The 25,191-nt window shown below is 30.7% G+C and overlaps 1 protein-coding gene across 4 annotated transcripts in view; it reads left to right on the forward strand.

Annotated features, from left to right (window-relative positions):
* RALGAPA2 (Ral GTPase activating protein catalytic subunit alpha 2) overlaps positions 1 to 25,191 on the forward strand; it is a 409,655-nt gene that overhangs the window by 92,716 nt on the left and 291,748 nt on the right. For 3 of the 4 annotated variants that reach the window (XM_031951043.1, XM_031951042.1, XM_031951044.1), the window contains exons 10-12: positions 7,392 to 7,629; positions 8,873 to 9,037; positions 13,392 to 13,532. In XM_031951043.1, the coding sequence (XP_031806903.1) occupies positions 7,392 to 7,629; positions 8,873 to 9,037; positions 13,392 to 13,532 (544 nt within the window). The remainder of the gene's footprint in view (positions 1 to 7,391; positions 7,630 to 8,872; positions 9,038 to 13,391; positions 13,533 to 25,191) is intronic. The other variant, XM_031951045.1, reaches the window with a different exon arrangement.

Here is a 25,191-nt window from a genome sequence, read left to right on the forward strand (position 1 = left end):
CACTTTAGGTAATTCTCTAAGATTACATTAGTAAAGGGAATTTTTCCATCAGGTATTCCCTACACTAATGAAATCACAGATATAGCTTTTCCTTCCCTACCCACATTTCCTTGCTCCTAATTTTTGTTTTGAAGTTAGACATTTCTATTTTCTGTAGTTTTATTGTATTGGGATTCTTTAAGACTTTTCTGCTTTTCTAGACATCAGCCTTTGGATAAAGATGGTATACTTTTTAGTGAGTGTCTCCTATCTTCTCTTAATATCTAAGATACTCCTAGTGGAATGCTATGTAGGTTTGGATAAATTGGGAGATAAGGTAGAGCATTTGATATTGTAGAGGTATAGTTTTTTTTTACCTGAGAACTGCTTTAGTAGTATCCCATAAATTTTCATATGTTGTTTGGTCATTGTCCTTTTCTTTCACATAATTATTAATTATAGCTATAATTTGTTCTTTTATCAACTCATTGTTTAGGATTTCATTATTAAGTCTCCATTTGGGTCTATGTGTATTTACATCATTTTCAATATTATTCTTTGAACTGGGTACTATTTTTGTTACATTATTGTCTATAAAATGCTTACTACTTTTGTCTTTTTTTTTTTTTTTTTTTTTACATCTTTTAGCTCTTAAGTTCTCTTTCAATTGTCCCTTTCATTTATCTTTCCATTGGATTTGTCCAGAACTGAGAGAGGAGACATTAAAAGCCCCTGTTTCTTTTTGTTTCAATATATAATTTCAGTTCCTCTTTTCTTTGAAATAACTTGATGTAAATTTTACTCCAGCCCCTTATTTTTTTGTTCTTTGTATGTCTTTATTTTTAGGTATGTTTCTCATAAGCAACATATTTTATAGAATTTGGCTTTCTTAATCTGTCATTCTTTTTAAAATTGAATTGTTCCTTTACATTTACATGAGATTTAGCTTGTTATAATATTCCATTTGCCTTTACTATTAGTTTTTTTAATTAGTCTTTCCCACTCTTCTATAAGCATAGTATTTTGTCTCTTTAACTATTTTAACTTAATCTACTTTATGATAACCTTATTCCTTTTACCTTTAAGCCAGCCTTAATCCCTTTGTCATCCCTGTTCCTCGTTATATAGTTTTGAATAATTTTGTAGTTCCCTTTTCTTTCCTCTTTTCACTTAGTTATCTAATTATTCTTTTTTTTTCTTCCTGGAATGAAGTAAAATCTCCCTTTCTCTATTCTCTTCAACTTGCTTTGTTAGTTTTTTTTTTCTTTTCATTTTCTGCTTTCTAAAAAAGGATTTCTTTCCCCTCTACTCTTCTTTATCTGTCTTCCCTTTTTTGTCTATTTTTTGACTTTTATTCTTTGATTTATGTTCTTTATACTTATTTATTCCTTCTTTTAGTCTCTGCATTCCTTGTGGAATTAAAGTTTCTACAGTACCCATTTTGTTTTGTTTTGTTTTTTTCCTAAATGGTTTCTTTGTATTTGCCTTGTAAATCTTACCCTTTGTTCTTTTTTTTTTCTTTTTGGTATTGCATCTCACTATTAGAAATATCAGTTTCTGTAGATGATAGAGATAATAGAAGTATTTCCCTTAGTGGGAATTTTCTTTTGTCCCCTATTTGAAGTTCCTTACTACCCTTTGCCTTTACGATGATCATTTACCCCCATTGTACCTTAGTCTTTTCCTGGGTTCTTGCTTTCCCACTTTTCTGAGTGCCACTTGTCCCCATATTGTGCTGATTCCTCTTCTCCTGAGGAAAGATAAATGGTCTTTCTAAGCACAAAATTCCTGTTGTTTATATCCATTATTATTTCCATATGTCCCATTATACAATAACCCTTCCTCATTGGGAATTCCTTGAAAAAGCTAAGGTAAGTCACGTAAATATTAGGATCTCTATTTTACAGAAAAAGAACTTGGATTGAAAGAACTTGGATTGAAAGAAAGTGAGTTGATTAAGTATATGTAGCAGGTAAGTATTAGTTGGAATTTGAACCTCAGGTATCTTTGAATGTAACCAAGTCTTGTACCCTTTTACTATAACATGCTGAATGTTAGTTTTCTCAGAGATATTATAATAAAAGAAGAAAGAAAATACTGTCTTATATTCCCAATTTCTCCCACTGTTACTTTGCTTAGTAATTTAAGCAGTTCTTTTCCATCTCTACCCAATCCAAGTCAGTAATCCAGACCAGTTCCACTTAGTGTATTTTCAGTGAATATCCTTTTACAACTTTGTTTCCCTATGATTTTAGGCATATTCTAAATGATATGTTTTAGCTTTGGGTTCTCTCTAAAACAAAAATTTTTCTCTGGGGTCTGAAAACTTAAAAAATATTTGACAATTTGCGTTTTGCTTCAATTAGTCTTTTTAATCAAATTATGAATTTTGTTCAATGCATTTAAAAATATCATTCTGAGAAAGGGATCATCAATTTCACTTCCAAAGTAGTCCATGACAGACAAAAAAATTAATAACTTTTGCCTTAAAGTACTTTTATTTTTTTTTATAAGTCAGAGAGACTTTGCATAACAATTAGCAATATTTTTGTTGACACGAGCTTTTTATTTTTTTAAATTGACTTATGCTCTTAAAATTTGATCTTTTATTTCCCCAATACATCCCTTTTATTCCTCCTCCAAGAGACCCTACCCTTATAATGAAGAATAAAAACATTGAGTTCATCAAAACTAAAAAAAAGCTGATCAATTAAGTCCTACATTATGTGCAGGTTTCGACACCTACATATCCCCACTTAAGTCAAGAAGAAAGGGAGGTGATCCATGTTTATTACTGAAAGGCAACGTTACACTTATTTGATAGCATAAAAAACTCAAAATCAAATATTACTTCTGCATTTATTAGCAGTATGACCAAAGGCAAGTCATTTAATGTCTGTGAGCCTAAGAAAATTCTCTTAGATGATTTGATGGAGGAATTTGTTGCATCAAAGAAATCATTGAACAAGTATATTTACTATTTATTACTGTATGCAATATATGGAAAAAGTCAATTTAATTATAAGCATGGAATTTTTTCCTTGAATAGAGCGAGCTAAGAAAGAGTTTTATATTAGTGATTTTTATTAAATTTTTGGTTTGGGGGAATTGAATGGATAAAGCCTAATAGCGTTTGAAGGGGATTTGGTTCTTTCTACCATTTATGAGAATGCCTAATTAGGAATTCATTGATAATTGGTTAATGTTTTTATTAAGAGAAATCTCTTCTCTTCTTATTAGCTATTTTAATTTGGATTGATTTAGCTACACACACATGATCGATAGTAGATAAAATAGTCCTCTTGCCTGATTTATTTTTCTATCAATTTAAAGTGCAACAATAGAAAGAATTTTAGAAATTAGAGTATTATGTTAATTCTGTGGTGTTTTATACTACTCTACTTAATTTTTTTTTAAGATTTCTTTGCAAGACTTTATTATTTATTTGGTGTTAATGAAGTGATAATTTAAATAGATAAGATCATCTCATAGAGAATTGAACCTAACCTATATTAGGTACATGTGGACCTTTATTATGTAATATCTTGTAGAGGATGTTCATTCTTTGATGGCCTAACTATTCTAATAATATTCTAATAATCTAAGTTTCATCTTATTCTTGCCCTAAACACTATATAAATATTATTTTACATACTGCAATTCATTTAGTCATTAGTTGCTACATTGTGTCCAGAGTTGCCAATTACTTAATTTAAAAAAATAATAATAAAAAAGGAAAAGTATCTAAATTGACTTAGTATTTGCATAATTTTTTTAAAATTTCATAACTTTTTTCCTGTTGTTTGTAGATAATCCAGGTTGACAAGACTTCCCTACAAATGTAAATTAAATTTTTCTTAAAAAATGCTTTTTCTTAGTGTTTACTTGACAGTTTAATTTAGACTTCTTATAATAATCTGTTTTCTCTTTCAGTGGGTTAGGAAAACTATTAATCCTTTTGAACTATTTATAGTAATAGCCTTTTTTCCTTAATAAAAAGTACTTTTTTTTTAAAAGTACAAAAAATATCAAAATCTAGAATATTATTGACATATATAAGCAGTGGTGTGCTGCTAAATGTTCAATTACTGGCTCTTCAAAAAAAAAAACAACCCAACAACAAAACAACTGTTTCCTACTGACCCCCCAAAAAATCCCTAAATAAACCAACTTTTAAATGTCATCTGCATTTATGAACATTTCCTCCATTACCTTCCAAGACTACCCCAAAAAACCCAACAATAAGTCAACATTTGCCTGTTTCTGAAATATAAAGGCTCATACTGAAAATTTAACAATTGGTCAATCCAGAGTGAGCATAAACTGGCTTCAGCATTCTATATTTAAATAGGAAGTAGTTTAAGGGGGGTGGGAAATTCTTTTAAAAAGTCTTATTTCTCATGCGAGTTCCTTAAATTGATTAAACTTTGATGAACAAGAATTATAAAAACAACAAGAGAATTTTATAACTAGATAGCTCCTTGAAAAATCACCTAGCTCACCGATCTGTTTTTTAGATGAGGAAAGTGAGAGGTCTGCCATAGAGGTTGAGACTTGCTTAAAATTATAAAGCTGTTTAGTATTGTGGCCTGGACTAGGAACAAGATGATCTGATCCTTCCATTAAATTGAACTGATTTTTGAAAGACAATTTTTAAAATAATTCTTATATCTGGTTGTTCTTTTTTCCATTATTCAATATTGTATTTGTGAATTTTAATGCAGACTCGATTCTTACAGATAATTTTTTTCTGTGCATAAATAATTATAATATTTTTCATAGTACACAAAAAAGTTATTTGCCAAGATCTATAATGATAATATTTAGGTGGGATAAGTTATGTTTGTATTTTCCTTTTTTACATTTAAATTATTATGATTTTCTTCTTAAAGTTTTATAATTATTATAAGCTATAACTTTCAGAAATAATTCAGTCAAGTGAAATTAATTTTAATCATGGTTTAATGCTCTTGTAAATACAATTTCTCTGGTCCTTTCTGAAGATTTGTCTTGCAAGTCATAGCTTTATACATTGTTGATGTTTAGTGATGGTTTGAATTTGTGGAATTGGATACTGTTGATATTCTCTTGGTCATAGCTTTATCTTTGTTAACTATTTTTTTTTTTTTCAAAATTGTTTTAATTTTAAGTTCAAATTTAGAACTAGTTTTTATTTTTCATTACTTTAATATTTAGTTTTATAAGTTAATCTGAAATCTGAATGCAAATGTTTATTTTTGATATTTTAAAAATAATGTTGTGATTTTAGAAATTTTATTGAAATGTTTACATTGAACTTGAGCAGTCCAGTTTCTGGACTGCTTTTTTTTCAATTTTTCTTGATCATTCTCATGTTTTTGTTTGTTGTATTTCTTGATGGTAGTGGAATGCTCTCTAGGGTCTTTCAATCATATGTATTCTTTATCATTTCTTACGTAAAGATCTTTAAGTCTTTGAATGTATGCAAGCTTATTTTAAGCATATTCCTGGTTTGTCAATAGATGTAATACTTTCAGGAATAAAAATCAGAATTCCTAAACTTATATAATAAGCTGAATATTGGCCTATCTTTTTGTAAACTTGTAGGATTTATTTCAATAAAAAAGAACCCTTTTCAGATTTAAATTAGATTTCCTTCTTATCAGAATTTTATTTAGTGTAAAAATACAATTATGAGTTTGTATTTATAAACCTTGAATGTCTCTTGACAAATGAACAAACATTTTATATACTGTTTCACGTAATATTTTTAATTAATATATTCATTTAAAAATATTAATTAGATAAACTAAGTGGGATAGGAAATCTAGTTTTACCTTGGTGCAACTCTTCATTATTTTCTATGTCTTATAAACTTTAACTCATGGATTTACAGATTTTAAAGCTAGAAGAATATGATGGAACTGAAGCATAAAGGGGTTAAATGATTTGCCCAATGTTGTCTAATCCCGGATTAGACAAATCTTTTTGACTCCAAGTCCAGTGTCCTAACTTATATATAATGAAAGAGCTCTGCTCCATAACAGCTAGGTTACATTGCCAGGTGACATGCTTAACATTAAGTCAGTCAATAATTATTTATGAGGCACTTATTATGTGCCAGACACTTTGCTGCTATGTCTTGGGGATAGAGGATAAAAGAGAATAAAAATATTCTCTGCTTTCAAAGAGCTCACAGTCTAAAGAAGTGGGGGAAAAAACCATGAATTGTAAAAATTCAAAATAATCAGCATTGTCACGTGTAATGTTCTGTCTAGCTTGCTGGAGGGCCTTTGGACCAGCCTTGGACTCAGCAGGATAATCACCGCACAAATTGTCAGGAGTAAAGTCCAAAGTTTTTATTGTCTCCTTCACAGTCTATCTCCTTCACCTGGGGCTGCGCTAGCTTTCTGGAGGTCCTCTGGAATGAATCTTGGTTTCAGTGGAGGAAATGTAGGAGGCAGGAGAGCCACCCAGGAGGCTGGTCAAGTCTTCTCTCTCTCCGGCTGAGTTTGTCCCCAGTTTATATACTCAATTACAATTACATCATTACAGTCTACTGAGTATAAACCAATCATCATATCACTAGGAAACCATTATTTGTTGTAAGATTAAATCAATCATACTGAACTAGAGAACTATTAATCACCCTGCTAAATTAGATAACCATTGTCTTATCAATTCCATTGAGTTAACACCTTTCTCCAGAGTTCTGGCCCATTACAGTCATGGTTAGAATTCAAACCCACATTCTCTGATTTAAGTCAAATTAATTCATTTTTCATTGCACCAGGATACCTCCTTCCATACATTTCTCTGAAAATGATTTATTAAAAAAAAAACTGTATATTCTGTGCAGTAGATGAAATAAAAACATATTAATTTAACATGCATTGAAACTGGAATAATATAGAAAGCTGTGAGTTAATCAGAGATACTTTTCCAAAGAGTTAGCTTTTAGGTCACATTCTAAAAATACATAGATTTTGTTTTGGCAGAGAAGACAGCTGGTTAATTTTAAGCATGGAGAATTTCAATAACAAAATCCAACAAATGCTTACTAAGCTATTTGATTAGATGGTGTATTACTGATGATTCTAATTCTTTTTGGTTATCCTTTTTTGTCTTACAAAATAGTAAGATTGCTTTTTTTCCCCCCAGAATACTCAGTTTTACTTTCTTCTATCTTTCTATCCTTCCTCTATAGTAAGAAGAAGCAATAAATATGCCTATTTTAGTCTCTCTGCTTCACAGCCATGACTATTTTCATGGTAACATAAATCTTTGTTAAATATATTTTAATAAATGAGAAAGAAAAATCCTCTAGTGATTAACTTACTTTTCACATTGAAATCTATTTTAATTATAACTGGAATGCATTTTGTTATTAAAATTATAATTCTTTTAAATGCAGAATTTTTTTTTCTTTTCAGACACTTATTGTGGCATGGATCAGAGCAAATCTCTGTGTTTATATTTCTCGAGAACTTTGGGATGATTTCCTAAGTGTGCTTTCTTCACTTACTGACTGGGAAGAACTCATAAATGAATGGGCCAATATCATGGATTCATTAACAGCAGTGTTGGCCAGAACAGTTTATGGAGTTGAAATGACAAACCTACCACTGGATAAGTTGAGTGAGCAAAAAGAAAAGAAGCAAAGAGGCAAAGGTAAGGTTTCATCCCTATTTGCTAACATTGAGTCTTAAATATTGTAGTTTCTAACATGAACATCATGCCAAAAGGTGCCTAACTAATATTATTGGAATTGTAAACTATCAACACCAGATATTTAAAAAAAAACCCAAAACTGAATCTAGATTATGTCCTAGATTACTCTGCTTTTGGAACACAATTGTATTGGATCTAGGTAAATAAGAAGAGCTTATACAAAGGCTTCTAGATGAGTTTAAAAGGAGGAGTTTGTAAGAAAGTATGTGAATGCTAGTATTGCAATTTTGTTTCTACTCTTCAGATTGGTATAGGCTGTATGATTAAAGGCAGAAAGAGGTTGATTGTACTCAGTGGCAACACTTGGCACAAGTAATTTAATATCCTTTTTCTCATAACATTTCAAGAAATATGTAAGGGCTATAATTTTGCTGTTTTAATTTCTAATGTAACAGATTTATGAAAAATTTCAGTTGTATATCAGTCTAATCTTCCTTAGAATTAGTATTATTATAAGAGAAAATCATCTTCAATATCAGTTATTTTTATTTTATTATTTTTATTTATTTATTTATTTTTTAGCATTAATACATAATCATACAGTCTTCATAGTATAAAAGTTTCTCCTCTTCATCCTCTTGCTTGTGGACTTTCACGTTTCAATGATTATCTCCTAGATAATATGATAATAGATGCCATAAGGGGAATGAAAACTTAGAGTGATTACTTTTATTATTTGGTAGTAATGTTAAAAGTTCCTTTTAGAATAGGATGGTAAAGCAGTTATCTAAAAACTTTTTTTCTTTGTATGTATTTCCATTGTCCTTTCTTTAGCCCATTTAGTGAAGATTTCTTTTTATTTATGAGGTTCTTGTGGGTTAGTTTGAAAATCAAATGGATAGAATACTGTTTTAGGCATTTGGAGACTGGATTGCTATTTCTTGTTACTATTATTTTCACCATCCTCTTTATAGTTTTTTTGCAATCAAGAAAGTTTGTTAAAATAATATAAGCTCTTTCATATTTGCAAACATACTCTAAAATATATTAATTTTAGTTCAGTACTGTATGATTTCATTAAGAAACATTATTAGGTACTTTGAGCTTATCTAAGGAAGTCAAGAAATGTTTTTTTAAAAAGTTGATAAAATTTTCTAAAAAAAAAAAAGTCTTAAAGTACATATCACCCTACTATAGATGATTTCCTAAAATAATGGAAATTTTAAATTTATTTTTGCCTCAGGTTGTATTTCAGATTCACAGAAAGCCAGTGCAGTGGGGAGATCATTTTCTTTGAGTTGGAGAAGCCATCCTGATGTTACAGAACCAATGCGATTCAGGAGTGCTACCACATCGGGAGCTCCAGGAGTTGAAAAAGCAAGGAATATAGTTCGTCAAAAAGCAACTGGTAAAAATTCCTCACATGTTGAGTTGTTTTATTGACCATCTAGTGTGTTTAATATTGATGAAAGATAAATGCAAAATATTCAATTAGATTACTATAATTTTGACTGTTATATAATTTGAGATCATTTTAATTTTTTAATTATATAAATTATAACTACTTTTATAAAAATACTAATATATTTCAGTGAAGCAAATTATTTTTAAAAAGCTTTTAATTGTTAAAAAAGACTTGTATTTTCTTGTTTCACTTATCCTTGAGATTTCTGGGCATCTCATCTCATTATAATTTCCATAATTAATACAGATTTTCTTATGTTTAGGGATATTTGCACATAATTATGTTTATAAAACCTTTAGTATAAAAAATCCTTAGTTAACTGGAATATTCATTTTCCTTTAACATAAAAGAAAGTACAAGAAAATAAGTTTATATTGGGGGTCTAATGAAAATAAAAAGAAATTCATTCTTCCAGAGTGAGGTCTTTGGCTTCAAATTCAGCCCACATATTTATGTTTTTTACATTAGCTTTATGACAGTTTTTGCAACTTCCCCAGTTATCAAAGAACAATTTAATTGTACTCAGTTTTTTCTGCAATTTTTAAACATCAGCTTTGAAATCAGTCTTTTAAAGAGATTTCCAAAAAGTGTTAACCCCCTCCCCCCCACAAAAATTTACATTTAAACCCAGCACTTCAATCATTGGATCGATTTTTAAAATTAGCACCACATTTTAAAAGAAAAAAAATGTTAGAAATTGAACAATAAAATGTTCACGTGAAACTCAGTTATAAAATGTGCTAACATTTTGTTTGGATTTTTAAAAGCTGTTAGTATATTAGACAATTCACTCAGATGCCTTGTAGTCCTCTGTAGTCCTCCAGCATCCTGTTCTATTCCATTTCTTGTATTTTGTTTCTTCTTACCTCCCACCTTCCCAAAAGGCTGACAGTTGCTTTAAGGAACATCATAATAGTTTAATAATCTTTATAGGAAAGAGAAGGGCATTTTCTCTACATAGGGGAGTTATCAGATTGTCCTTGATTATTCACTGACCTTACCTCTTAGTTTCACTTTGGAAAACTTGTTTTCTCATTCACTGGGGCAGATAAGGCATTAGAAAATCTATAAGTAGGGGCATCCAAATAGCTTTATCTTTCCTGCCCTATAATAATAGTAATAATATTACTCTTGAATGTCTGTATTCTCTAATACAAGGTATAAAATGGCTTTAATGATGACAAGTAGGCTATTATTAAGGGTATGTGGCTAATTATCTATGATACAACATTGAGAAAGGTTAAGATTTTTAAAAAGTGACTACTTACATGATATATAGCTATAGCATTGATTTTTGGTAATTTGGAGTGTTTTATAATCAATTATGCTACTAAAATAATCTTAATAATCTTAGAATTATTAAAATTCAAAGCACAATTGAAGAATTTTAAAATTTAATTAATAGTAAAGTATTTGCAAATTATGCCAGTTTTAAAAAAGTCTATTATTTGTAGGGGTTAGTAATTAGCAATTGACATAACTGAATTTACCCTTTATGTACTTTTCCTATTTGATGTTTATTTCATACATTTGAAAATAATAAAAATAATTTGCAATGAAACTAATGATCACACTTGCTATTAGTACAATAAAATTATTACCACCTTACTATTAATAGGGAAAAGCCTAGAGAGCTAATCTATTCAAAAAGAATCAGGCATCTTCATTAAATTTTCATTAAACAACATAAATTTATTTTATCCTTGATAAGACAATGTGTTAGATTTAGTGTTTGATTTCTGGAAGGGTAATATTTTTCTGTAAAATAAGAGAGCATACAATGGAATTTATACTACATTTAGTAGTAACATTCAACTCATTTGTAAGTGCTATTTTTTTCTTTCTTTAAAAGAATCTCTTAAATTTTTTGTCTTATGTCTTGCATGATGTTTTGGTAGAATTGCCAAAAAGGAAAGGGAGCAGCTGCATGAGTGCAAAAAAGGGAAAGATAATGAAATAATTCAAACATCAAAGCTGGTTTTTAGGAATCAGGATTTTATCTAACACAGTGTTTGATTACAGAATATGCAAATTGATAATGGTCATTTGGAAATAAAAGGTAACTTCAATTAATTGTCAAATTAATAAAATTTTACAAATAAAATAGACTGAATCATTTTGGAATTCAGTTTGAGATTCATATTATCAATTAATTTTTTATGTGTAGAAATTCTTTTTTAGAAAGTCTTAACTTATTTATAGGACCAAATTGGCCAAAAAACAAGAAAAACAAACAAAAGACCTTCAACCTATACTAGTTGTTATATTAATGGCTGATTTGTAAAAATTCCCATGCCATATCCTGAAAGCATACCTATTTGAAATAAGAAACAATGTCTGATTTTCTAAGTTAATTTACCAAATACCATACCTTTTAGTTGCCACATTAATTTATGAGTGATCTAATTCTTCTCAAAGAAAATACTTTCACCTGTAATTATGTTTAAAACATTAACTAGAGCATCCTTTAAATCTAATTTACCATATTTAGTTGTTAAATCTTCTGCTGAGAACTTGATTTCTGTTGTTTGTCATCTCTAGGAGGCAATTGCAGCCTCTCAGAGGCTATGCCAGCATTATAAGTTCTAAGCACATCTACTAAACTACTAAGCCTAAAGTGGACTGACCATATTTCTTATCCATGGATTGGCCTGCTTATGTTGAGAGAGGATTATTAACAGAGGTTTAGTCATTAGGTAATAAGTTTTTTCAGTAACAGGAATTTGCATAGGTAATCTTCTAAACCATAGAGGAGTTGCAAACTGCATTGGTGAAAGGAATACTCATACTGATGAAATCACATAGCCTTTTAATTATTGAAGTAAGTTTTAAGTACACTTTAAAGGTTTCTTTTACAACACAGATTGAAAAAATCAATTTTAAATTTAAAATTTTAAAACAAAATATATACAGGGATGCACTTTATGCCATAACTTAAATATTTGAATAGGAAATATATGCGTGTGTGTGTGTGTGTGTGTGTGTGTGTGTGTGTGTGTGTGTGTGTATCCTCCCATCAGCATTGTTCATTGACCTTTTGAAAAAGAATTCCAATAAGGTAAAGGAACTGGGAATGACAGAAATGTAAAAGAATCTACATTTACTATTGGAGTTCTTAACTCTGGGTCAGTGAACTTGTATTTTTAAAATATTCTGATAACTGTATTATAATATGGTTGATTTTCTTTGAGTTTAATATATTTCATTGTATGTACTTAAAAACATGTTGAGAAGAGTTTCACAGACTTCATCACATTGTGAAATGTTAAGGAGCCTGGATTTAAGATCCTTTATTTGTATATTTGTTACTGTCATCTATTCATAGTTCCCTTACCTGTGATTTCAATGAGGGAACTTTCAGATGAAGAATCTTCTTTTTAAAAATAAATTTGCCATCTACTCTGTAACTTATGTACTCAGAAAATGACCTAGAGTGCTGATTAAGGTCACAAGCCAGTACATGTCAGTGGCAGCACTTGAATTTAGGTGTTCCTAGCTCTAAGGCAATCTCTATTTAACATCATGTATTTCAAATTTTCTTTAGCACCATGCAAATAAATATTATGGTTGTATAAATAAATTTTAAAAGTAATTATTTAAATTTCATCATTTTAAAGAAAATGAAATCAAAATATTTGGTGATTTTTCATAGAAGAAACACTGGTATGTATATTTTGGACAATAGAGAATTTCATAGTCTTGATACCTGAAAATCATGTGATTTCAATGCAGTATACATAGTTAGTTTATAAATGAAGTTCAGTTAAACAAAGCATTTCACAATTATTCATATATATTAGAATAAAAATATTATTTTTGGTTGCTACATATTAGTATAGTTTAGAAAGATTTAAACTTAAGTGAAAAATTTATTTATGCTTGTAGTAATTTCTCATTTATTTAGTTTGTGGATTATCTATAACCCACTTTAAATCTCAGCCTGCATTTCCTTTGCCACTCAGGATACCTTCCTTCAGCATTAATATATATCATCTTATGCAAAATGTAATTACAAAGATAAATCTGCTACTGCAAAAACAAAATTAAAATACCCAAATAAAAAACCTGAATGGTTTTTCACTCAACTTCAGTGATTTTGGCATCTGTGCCACTTTCTTTGTTACACAGGGTGATCATGACTAGATTTAGAAATTTGATCAGTTAAACTCTGGTATTTAATATCTTTGCACTTGATTATTCCTTTCTTATACATATTTAAAGAGCACCAAAAGTTTTTTTTGCAAATGATATTAATATTCTTCTGACATAATTATTACTTTATTATCTTTCCTGGAAGCTAAGCGAAGCCAGTCTATCAGCAACTGTGCGCACCTTTCTGAGGCTTTGCCAGCTACTAAAAGTGTACCTCTTCTGCTTCATACTGTGAGCTCTCTCTTACCTGGTATCTCTTACACTTCTTGCTCTCACAGACTGTCAGGTACTGTACTTAAACCTCACTCATATCAACTTGTGATTTAGTTTTATAATCTTCACTTTCTAGTTTTTATTACTTGTTTATGTTTGAATAATCTAACTATATTGTGCCCATAAATAAATATACTGTGCTATTTTTATAGTGTACTTGCACAGTTTTCTGTTGAATAAATTTTCATTAGTTATTAGATGGATATTTTTCTTGGATGTTAAATAGAAAAGGATATTGCATAGTTTTGTTTTTTAAACAAAGTGATAACTTATACTTTAGTAATTTTAGTAGTTTTGATTTTTAATTCATCAGAGCAGTAGTCACTGTCAAAAAGGGAAAAATTGCCACAATTCTTAATTAGAAGAGTACAATAGAATCTTGTATATAATTTTGTTTTAGATAATATACTATTATTAAAGGTTAGAGAAGTTTTATTATTTTCATCGAACAAATTTTGAGTGAACAAATTAGAATGATTATATTTGGCATTATAAAATAAAATGGGGATTGTTGGTGTGGTAATATATGTCCATAAGTGTCTTCTTTTGAGGTTGACTTTGAATCCTGTTTAGCAAAAAGCCACTTATAAACATATACATTGTTAATAATGGTTAAAACTTATTTAAAAGAACCATTGATTTAGTTACTAATTTGCAAAACAAACACCCCTTCTGAGTTTCATGGTTTAAAATCACATTTAACCATATGAAATTTAGACATACACATATATGCATGTCTATATGTATATGTATAGATCATACCAGATTTTATTCTTCTCTTATTTTAATTTCTCAATTAATTATTTGATCTATATTAATGGGTAATTTTTTTTTTACTGGAACACTAAGAAAATGTTGCTGAACCCCATTTGAAAAAGTAGAATAATTTGTCCACATATGTCTTTCATTGCTTCAATGTTTTGAGTGTTTTTATTTATTAGGTATTGACTTTTACAGTTTTGCCTGTGATTTCTAGCACATTTTGTCACATAGAATAGTTTAGGAGGCTCAAATAAACCAGCTTGATTACCTTTTTAGGTATACTTAGGATATTAATGTCTACCTTAAAAAAATTACACTAAATTGGCTTACCAATGATGGAATGATTATGAATAAATCCTCTCTAGGGATGATTAAGAAAAATTCAAATGCAGTTTTCCTGGAAAATAATAAATTTTAAACCCAGATAAAACTACTAGTCAGAATATCTGTTACTTATTAACTTTATGTTTTATGCATTGGGAAGTCCTGACCTTGTTTTAAGAAAAAGAAAAAGTTCAATTAAAAAAAAGATTTAGCTCTATTAGCATAGAAATACAAAAAGGCATTAAAATGTTAAGGACTTAACATTTTAAAAAACTTATTTTAAATATAGTTTATTTGTCTGATAGTATTTGAATAAAAAAGTTTAATCATTTTGGAAACATTTTCTTCTTAGAATTATTCCCAAGATTCCCAAATATACATAATTTCATAGTATTTCTAGGATCACATAATCTTAAAATTGGAAGAGACCTCAGAGTCCATTTAATTAAACTTCTGCTGAAAAAATATATTTTCACCAACATTAGTAATAGATAGTAATACAGTCTGTACTTGTGGAGTTCAGATGAGGGAAGGAACTCATTTCTTCCAGAAGCAACTCATTTCACTTTGGTAAAACTCTAATTATTAGGAAGGTTACTAATAAGAATAACAACAAATTTAAACTTGTATCTTTTCAACTTTCACTGACTATGTGTTCTGTCTTCTGAGACATAGTATACTTTTAAGACAGCTATCATGTCCTTAAATATCTTCAGTTCTTTAAACTTGTCCTTATATGACAAGAACCCGAAATCTTCCTTTCAGTGCTCTCTACTTACGAAAATGGTGTTATCCAGATCTGGAACCATTCAAAAACGTTCTGACAGCGTACAAATGCACTATATAAAGTACAGTGTGTTATACTATACGAAAAACAAACCCTATTCTGGAATGCTGTCTCTCTTAATTAATACAGCTTAAGAATCTATCCATTTTTTGGTTTCCACGTCATAATATTTTCACATTGATTTTCAGTTAACTAGCAGTCTTCTCAGGTAAACTGCTATTAAACAAGTATTTAGATTGGGCATTCTTCTGAACATGCCTAATTATATCTCATTTTTCCATCTTATTTATGAGGATGACATGACAGACCTTGTTAAATGTTTTGCTAACATTTAGTTAAACTACCTTAGTATACTGATCTTTTCAATCTACCACAATGAAAGAAAAGTTAGTCTTTGATAACCTGTCACTTTTCTAGATATTCACTGTCTATTAGAATATTGGCAGGAATCAAAGTCTTGGTCAATGGTCTATTGTTTGTAGACTTCATTCTCTTATATTTTTTGAAAATCAAGATGACCGTAATCTTCTACAGTGCAATATACCTTTCCTAGACTTTATAGTTTTTAAGAGATTGACAGTAGTTCAGCTGTCTCATTTTGTAGGGTTTTTTAAAGCATTCATGAATGCATTTCTTTTCCCCCTCCCCCACTTAATATATATTTTTTTCTAATTACATGTAAAGATAATTTTCAACATTCACTTTTATAAAATTTTGAGTTTCATTTTTTTCTTTCCTTTGCTCCCCTCCCCAAGAAGGCCAGCAGTCTGGTTTGGATTATAATTATATAGTCATATTAAACATATTTCCACATTAGTCATGTTGTAAAAGAAAAATCTGAACTAAAGAGAAAAACCATGAGAAAAAAAAGAAAGTGGAGATAATAAGCCTCGATCTGCATTCAGATTCCATAGTTCCTTTTCTGGATGTGGATAGAATTTTCTATCATGAGTCCTTTGGAACTGTCTCAGATCATTGTATTGCTGAGAAGAGCTAACTAACTCTTTCAGAGTTGATCATTGCATAGTGTTACAGTTAGTCTGTACAATATTCTCCTGGTTCTGCTGACTTCATTTAGTATCAATTCATGTAAGTTTTTCAGCATCCACCTATTCCTCATTTCCTATATCACTGTAATATTCTATTACATTCATTTGCCACAGCTTTTTCAGCCATCCCCAATTGATGGGCATCCTCTCACTTTCCAATTCAAGGATGCATTTCTTTGGATCTTCATGACTAAATCTCAAAGGCAGCTATGTGTTCCCATTATTTCTTTACTTAGCTATTATTTCCCTATTAGTTATTTTTGTTTAAGTCTTTCCAGTGTAAAGGTCATTCTCTTTGGCAGAGAAAGTAGAAGCAAAATAATAGTCTAACAACTTTGCCTTTTCTCCCACCCTTGACTTGTAGTTCAAATGAACAGCTGTGTATATTGCCTTGTCCTGTCTGGCCTGTCCATGCCTTCACTTCAGTCCTCTGTACAATGCACTGGAGTCTTTCTGAGAGTCTCTTGCTGCTGTGGAATTCAAGCTTTCTGTTTGTGATGTGATCTCTGGCTGTGTAATTCTTCTGTCTCATTTACTTGTCCTAAACATCCCCAATAACATACTTTTTGCTGCTTCAGCATAGCTCTTAATGTGTAGTGCATTGCGTCTTCTCATGCCCAGTGCATTCCCATCAAGAGTTTTTGGGTGATACTAATTGGGTGATGTGGTTATCTTCTGCTCAGCAGAAAAGGATCAGAGTAACCTTTACTCCCTCTTCTTCCTCTGTCCCCTTCCTAAATCCTCTCTCTGATTTCATTGGTAAGGCAGGACATCATGCTTGCTTCTCTTTGGGAAGAGCTTCATATTTGTTCCTTTTATCCAAGTTGTCATTGGTTTGTCTTCCCTTACCCCTTTTTGTGACATTCTTCCACTGTCTTACCTCCGGATACCATCAAGGATTCCCTTTGACTCTTTAGGTTCTTTTTTCTCCTTTGTTTTCACTTTAAGACTGCTTTTTTAAAGTAAAGCAACATTCTCCAAGGGTGACTTCCTTTAATCACTGGGAAAGGTTTCTTAAATGTTTAGTGATTTTTAAAGATATTTTGTTATTTCCTCTTTTAGCAAGATAATTATATTAATTTGTTATATGCCATTCTTCATGCTTTTTGTTTAAAAGTGCCCATTTTATTCACTCTTGTGCCACTGGATAAATGAATGAATATTCTAATGAAATCTTTGTAATAGTAAGCATAACTTGTGGGTCTTTATAGTTTTGTCTCTGCTGTATCTATAGCATCAATATCCCTGCTTTTTGTTGTTATTTTTTCAGAAGATACTCTATACTATGTTGGCAATTGGGAATCTTCTCTTGAGTTAATCTTTCTTTGTCTTCCAACTTCATCTTCTGTGTAACTATTCAGTAATGTGGACAACAAAAAGAGTATTGAATTTGAGTCAAAAATCTTGGTTTGTATCTTAGTTTTACTACCTACAATCAGACTCTTTGGGCTTTAGTTTTATCTATGAAATAAGAGATTTGAACAAGATGAATTCAGAACAACCTATATATATATCTATATTTGTGCTCTATGTGCACATTTCTAATAAATAAGTAAAATGATAATAAAACATTTAATTTTTGGAACTACTGCTGTACCACATTTATAACTATTTTGGTCTATTGTACATTTTATTTTATACTTGAAATTGTCCTTTTTGTAGTTGTGATTGGTGGTTTTTGTTATCTTAGTTTGCCACAAAACTTACTTCAATCCAGAAACTGAGTAAGTATAAGGCATTCTGGTATGCCACAAGGAAATAAAACCCAGAGTTTTCATTCTATTTGGGAGACAGTAATAATCATTAATGTATGTGATAATTTGATGGGGGAGAAAGACAAAAAGTTAAAAAAAAAAACCTATGATGAAGATGATGAATTGTTTTAGTGTGGTTTTTTTAGTTTATTTTGTTTTGTAACTTTTTCCTTTATAATGGTAATAAGAGAATTTCTTGATACATCTAATTCTAATTTCCCTTTTATATTCATAGAATTCATTAAATAGTTTTTAGAAATTATACACAATCTAATTACTGTTTCTTATGAATATTGTAATTATATTAAGTGGCATCTAATCTACCTTCTTGCCCCCAAAGTATATCATAAATACAAGTATATGTTTAAATTTATATCTACCATTTTGACACTTCTAAATCAGATTCTGAATTTTCTGGGAATATTCAATTGTGTTTCCTATGGTAGCATTAGTTATATTTATAAAGTTCTTGAGTCCTTTAGCTTTTTATAGGAAAATATAAGATTAAAAATTAGTCCAGGCCAATTTTTTTTGGTTACCTATAAGTAATGTCAAACACTATCCTTAAAAGAATAGGAAACTTCATTTTTAATTTTATTTCATCTCTTAATATTGACAGTAATTTATGAAAGATAAACAAAGAACCTGAATTTGGCATTGAAAGAGGTAATAATCTTTATCTTTCAGTTGAATTCTTAGGCATAAGGAAATATTAATTAAGCAGCTTCTAGTGATATGTTTACTTTGAAAATTTATTTGTTATTTGTTAATCACACAGTTTTTTTTTTGTATAGTTTGATTTTCTTTAGATGCATAAATCTCATATTTGATAAAGAATCTTGGGGGGCGCTAGATGACACAGTAGATATTAGTTTAATTGTATTGAATTATCCCTTAATGGGAAAAAAGGGAATGAATAGGAATTAGAAGTCTTTTTCCCCTTCTAAATTTAGTATTGGAAAGCTGTAGTTCAGAAATGCCATTGAGTGATTTGAAATGTTTTAGTGTCCCTTTTTTTTTTTTTTTTTTTTTTTTTTTTTTTTTTTGATTTCTCTTCAATTTAGATTTAGCAGGACTTTAAAGTTGGAAATAATGAATGAATATGGCATTATAGTTTCATATGCTAGCTACTTTAAAAGAATATATGGGGCTTTTCTATGTAGAAGAATTTAGTATATTATATAGAATAATATATAAGGTATTAGGAAGACTTGGGATTCAAATCCTGTATCAAACATTTATTAGTAATGTGGTCTTTGGCAAGTCACTTAACTTCTCAGCCTCAGTTTCTTCATCTAGAAGATGGGGATAATAATAGCACTTACCTTATGATGTTATTAATTGGATCAAATAAAAATATTTTGAAAGTACTTACTTTGTGATATTATTGTAATGATGCTATTCATAGAATCCCCTAAGGCTTCTTCCATTTTTACTACACTTTTTTTTTTCCTGTTTTGTGCTCTGTAAAATACATATAATTTTCTTTTAACAGCCAAAGGAATTATTGTTTCATTTTGAATAAAATATAAGCCTAATGTTTTTTTCTTTCTTAATTGTGTAGTGGAAAGAACTAGATCTAGAGTTAGGATAACTGAGTTTGGTTGCTTTTTAAAGTGAGCAAAACACTTTCACTTTTGGCGTTTAAGATTTGTTTTCTGTCAAATTTATATGAGAATTCTTGCAGTAGCACAGGATTATGAAAAAAAGAGTTGACAGTCTTAAAGCACCATGTAATCAGCTAAGCAACAGGCATCTAATTAGGTGTCTTCTATGTGTCAAACACTGTGTTGGATGCCAGGATCCAAAGATGAAATAGATGTAGCCCTTGCCTGTAAAGTATAGCTCCTGGAGGGCTTCAGGACCAGCTAGAGTCAGGATAAATCAAAAATCCTTGGTCTTTAGGGGGAGAAATGAAGGAGGCACGCAAACTGCCATGAGGCTTGCCAAAGATGTATCCTGGATTCTGGAGTTTGGAGTCTCCAGCCTCTCTCCTCCTCTTCCTGCCACCAAGTGAATCTGGCCTCTCTCCCCCCCACCCCCAAACATTCAGCAAGTACCAATGGTGAGAAGAGCCATTATCCAAATATATGCTAATGAAGTCATTATCTCACATCAAATAGGTAATTAGCCTTAAGTGCTGGGTATCTGATTCAAGCATATCTTTTTGGAGTTTCAGCCCTTTACACTTGCCCTCTAGGAATTAATATTTTTTTTCTTAGTAGGAAGAGAAGAGGAAGGTTATATAATATTTACCTAAATAAGTAAGTACAAAGTATTTAAAAGAGAGCATTAATACTTAGAGGGAGGCTCAAAAAAAGTATCCCATTAGAGGTGGCCTTTGAGTCAAAGTATAATCAGAATCATAATATGGCCTCCGTTCTAAAAATTCCTTTCCAATAATCAGTTACAAAACATTTATTAAATGCTTGGCAGTGTGCTAAATCTTGGGATGAAAAAGATAGGAATGAAATAGTCCATGCCTTGGTGCCTTCTAATAGGAGGAAAAAACATATGCACATTTATTAAGAATGCATTCATTTGGGAGGAGGTGCCCAGCAGCTTGGGTGATCAGGAAGCAATTTCTGTAGAAGGTGTTATTTGAGCAGAAGATTACTCCTGTAAAACCAATGTTTGTGTGAGGCAGAGGTGAAGAGTTAGGGCCTTCTGGGCATGAGATTTTGTTGAAAACAAAATACAAAAGCATTGCCATGGGAGATGGCATGTTGTGTGTGTGAAACAGCAAGTGGCCAAGGATGAATAGGTAGTAAAATTGTGGAGAGAAAGAATGTATAAAAATATTGAAAAGATAGAATGGAGTCAGATTTTGAGGATATTTAAATGCAAAATAGAGGATTTTATGTTTGATTTTAGAGTTAATAAGGGACTAGTGGAGTTCATTGAGAGGGATGACATGATCAGATCTGCTCTTTAGGCAGTTCACTTAGATGGCTATGTGGAGGATAACCTGAGGTAAGCACAGTGCCTGGCACATAGCGGGTGCTTAATAAATGCCTATTGACTGATTAACAAAATAGGAGATGGTTGCAGTACTCAAATAATTCAAATAATCAAGTAATTCAAGAGGTAATAAGGGGTTGAACAAGAGTGAAAACTGGAAGTTAAGGAACTATGTAAAAAGTTTGGAAATAAAGATGAGGTTTGGTTATTAAATATATGAGGTGTGAGGGTAAATGAGGAAATTATAGTTGTAACTGGATGAATATAAGGAAGATGAAGAAGGAGAAGTTTTAGGAGAAAGTCTCTGAGTTCTTTTCTGAACATACTCAGTTTAAGATGCCAAAAAGTATTTTGTGGTACAGAACTGTAGCTCATATGAAAGATTAGAGGTAGGCATATAGAATTAACAATTATTTAGGTAGAGGTGATAATTGAACAAATTGAATTAATAACCGTGGTTAGTTGGGTGATACAGTGGAAACCGTGTCAGCCCGGAGTCAAGAAGATTCACTTTTCCAAGTTAAAATCTGACCTTAGACACTTATTAGTTGGGCAATACTAATTGCATTACCCTGTTTACCTCAGTTTCTCTGTAAAATGAGCTAGAGAAGGAAATGTCAAACCTCTCCAGTATTTTTGCCAAGAAAATGGCAAATAAGATAATGAGTAGTCAGATGTTACTGAAAAAAAAAAAAACTGAACAAGAAGAACTAATGAGTTCACAAATGATAAAGTACAGAAAAAGCAAAGCAGGCCTAGGACAGAACTTTAGGGCACATCCATCGTTAGTAGGAGTGATATGGTTGATAACTAGCAAAGGAAGCTGAGAAAGTACAGCAATCTAGGTCAGCAAAAGAGCAATAAAGTTGTGTCAGACCCAGTCTCAGATTCTTCAAGTAATCAAAAAATATGAGCATTGGAAAGAGCTTCTTGGATTTCAATTAGTGATCATTAATGACTCTGGAGAAGTTGATTTGAATTAAATGATGAGGTTAAAAGTGATTGCTAAAGGTTTTGAAAAGACAAAAACAAAACCATGAGTAAATAGTTAAGTTATTAAAATTTAACAAACTTAAAACCAGTAGAGGGAGCCCAAGAACTGTTAAGAAAAAAAAAATTATAAAGAAATCTACATTGGCATGAGAAAGCAATTTCATGAATAAATACAAATGATTTGATACACATTTATGCAGGTATTTAAATCTAGAAATTGCAGAACTATTGACTTAAATTGATTTTTTAGAATTAATAGTTTTGAAAAGTATCTCCTTTGTTTAGTATCATTTGTCTTCACGCCAGTGAGCTACAGTTACGCAGGGGTAACATAAAGATATCATCTCCCTCTGCTCCCCTCCATGTCTATTTCCCTATCATAAGAGCTATAAAATCCCACTATTCTAAGTGGCTATTTATGATTGTACATTTGTACTCCGTTTGAAGAAGATTCTCCTGACACTTTGACTAAAGCAAAGCTTTAAAAGCAGTATCAAACTAAAGTATTTGAAAAGCTTGTGTATTGAGTATGGAAGGAGAGCTATGTGTTGCTAATGTAATAGGACTAATAGAAGCTCTATAATTTCAAAGTGATGGCCTTGTGTTGTTCAGTTTCCTAGCACTTGGTTTCTTTTCCTTTAGAGAGGTGCTGCCTTATAGTTTTTGTTCTAGATATTTATTTATTTCTTCTTATAATCTAGTGGCCACCAGTTTTTCATTTAAGGAAATGAAACTCTATAATCCATGGAGGGAGGAGGGACAGAGTATTAATTTAGCAATAAAGCAGTAAGCTAGCTCTTGGCCTCCCTCTACTGGCTGTGAATTAGAACTTAAAAAAAAACAACAGCACATTGCTCTTTTCTATTTCTTATGTTACCATGGTATCCCAGGTCTTCCATCTGCAACCTTCTCCAAAAGTAATCCCATATGACAAACAGTAATTTTTGAAATAAAAAAATAACTTCTGATAAATAACCATTGATTGATACATTGAGAAAATCCAAAAAACATGTGCAATTTGTATAACCTGTGCACTCCATGAAGTGGTGGCTTGGTTGGGGTTCTTATATCTCTTAATTTGAATCCCACTTGATCTTTTTGTTACATTTTATTTTAATTTTTTGATGCATCATTCTTTCCATTTAAATTCTTATAGTTACTATTTACATGTTTTTGCCTCTTCTTTACCTCAGTTCATTTCGCTCTTTCTTTACTTCTCTGTATTCATCACACATATAATTTCTTATAACATAGTAATATTCCATAACATTCATATACCACATTATTTTTAGCTATTTCCTAATTGATGGTCATCTGCTTTGTTTCTGATTCTTAGCTAGTACCAAAAAATGCTGCTGTAAAGTTTTGGAGTAGATGAGGACCTTTTTCTTATTTATATCTTTCTTGGGGCAAAAACCCAGTAATGGAGTCTTTGGTTATTCCATATTGCTTTCCAAAATGGTTGTGCCATTTTACAAATTATTGTGCTCTACCAACAATGTATTGGTATGCCTGATTTTCCCCAATCCCTTAAAATGAGAAATTAATGGAGTCTCCCTTTGCAGAGCAAAGAACATTATTTCTGACATCCTAATTTGAAGGTAAACATAACCAAAATAAATCATCTGGCTACCTTCTGGATTCTATTTGGTAGCACTAAAAAATATAAAGGTAGGACTGTACTACAGTAATCTGGTTTGTACTTTGGATTTTATGAGCTTAAAAATATATCCTTTAATGAATATCTGTGTTGCTTGATTTCTATTCCTCCGCAGGAGAAGCAACAGTTTTTAGCATTGTTGCATTACAAAATTGAAATAAGAAAGGATATGTGAAAAGACAATTAGGAAAAGATTTTCTGTGGCCCTTATTCCTGTAGCCCAAGCTCTTCTTTGTCTGCACATCAAATTGACCCTCTTATTTATGTCCTTTATTCTGCTTCTCTGTTTTAAATTTGAGATTGTCATGACCTCTACTACTTTCAAGGTCTCTATAGTCATACATAATAAAGTATTTTCTAGCAAGTGGACAAATGTGGGAATGTTTATTCTTTTAGGATATTCTGTCACTGAATTTGTCAATTAGAGTAAGTGATCAGTTCGATCATTTTAGGGTATAGGTGAAGGGACCAAGTACTTAATTAAGCGCTTACTGTGTGTATCAGGCATTTTGCTAAGTGTCTTACAAATTAAATTGATCCTCACAATAATCTTTGTGAGATAGGTTCTGTTATCTTCATTTTATTGTTGAAGATATTGAAGCAAACAGAATTTTTTTTAATTTTTTTTAATTTATTTTTTTTTATTTCATAGCCTTTTATTTACAGGATATATGCATGGGTAACTTTACAGCATTAACAATTGCCAAACCTCTTGTTCCAATTTTTCACCTCTTAACCCCCCACCCCCTCCCCTAGATGGCAGGATGACCAGTAGATGTTAAATATATTAAAATATAAATTAGATACACAATAAGTATACATGACCAAAACGTTATTTTGCTGTACAAAAAGAATCAGACTCTGAAATATTGTACAATTAGCTTGTGAAGGAAATCAAAAATGCAGGTGAAAGCAAACAGAATTAAGTGACTTGCCCAGGGTCACACAGCTAGTAAGTTTTGAAGGCTGAATTTTAATTCAGATATTCCTGACTGCAAAGCTAATATTCAAGAAATATTACAGTACAGTTAATCTTTGTTTACAATAATCAGGTAAATAATTGAGCAGAATGTTCTGCTAAATCAAATCCTGACACATGAATTACATATTTTCCCCACATTTTTCTTCTGGAGTTCATAAAATCACAATTAAGTAAACAGTTAGCCTATAACCAAAATTAAACAAAAAAATATTGTTGAATATCCATTGTAGAAATTCTGAAATGTATTAATTCTTTTTCCTTAATAGAGAATCCTTTAGTAAATCAAAATTAGATTAGATGAAATTTCTTCTGAACCTCAAGACAAATTCTAAATTTTTGAGAGGGGTATGTTTATGTGTGGTGTCTGTATGTGTGTGTGTATTTCATTGCTTCAAGGATT

Source organism: Sarcophilus harrisii, chromosome 2 (genome assembly GCF_902635505.1).
Source record: "Sarcophilus harrisii chromosome 2, mSarHar1.11, whole genome shotgun sequence".
NCBI lineage: Eukaryota > Metazoa > Chordata > Mammalia > Dasyuromorphia > Dasyuridae > Sarcophilus > Sarcophilus harrisii.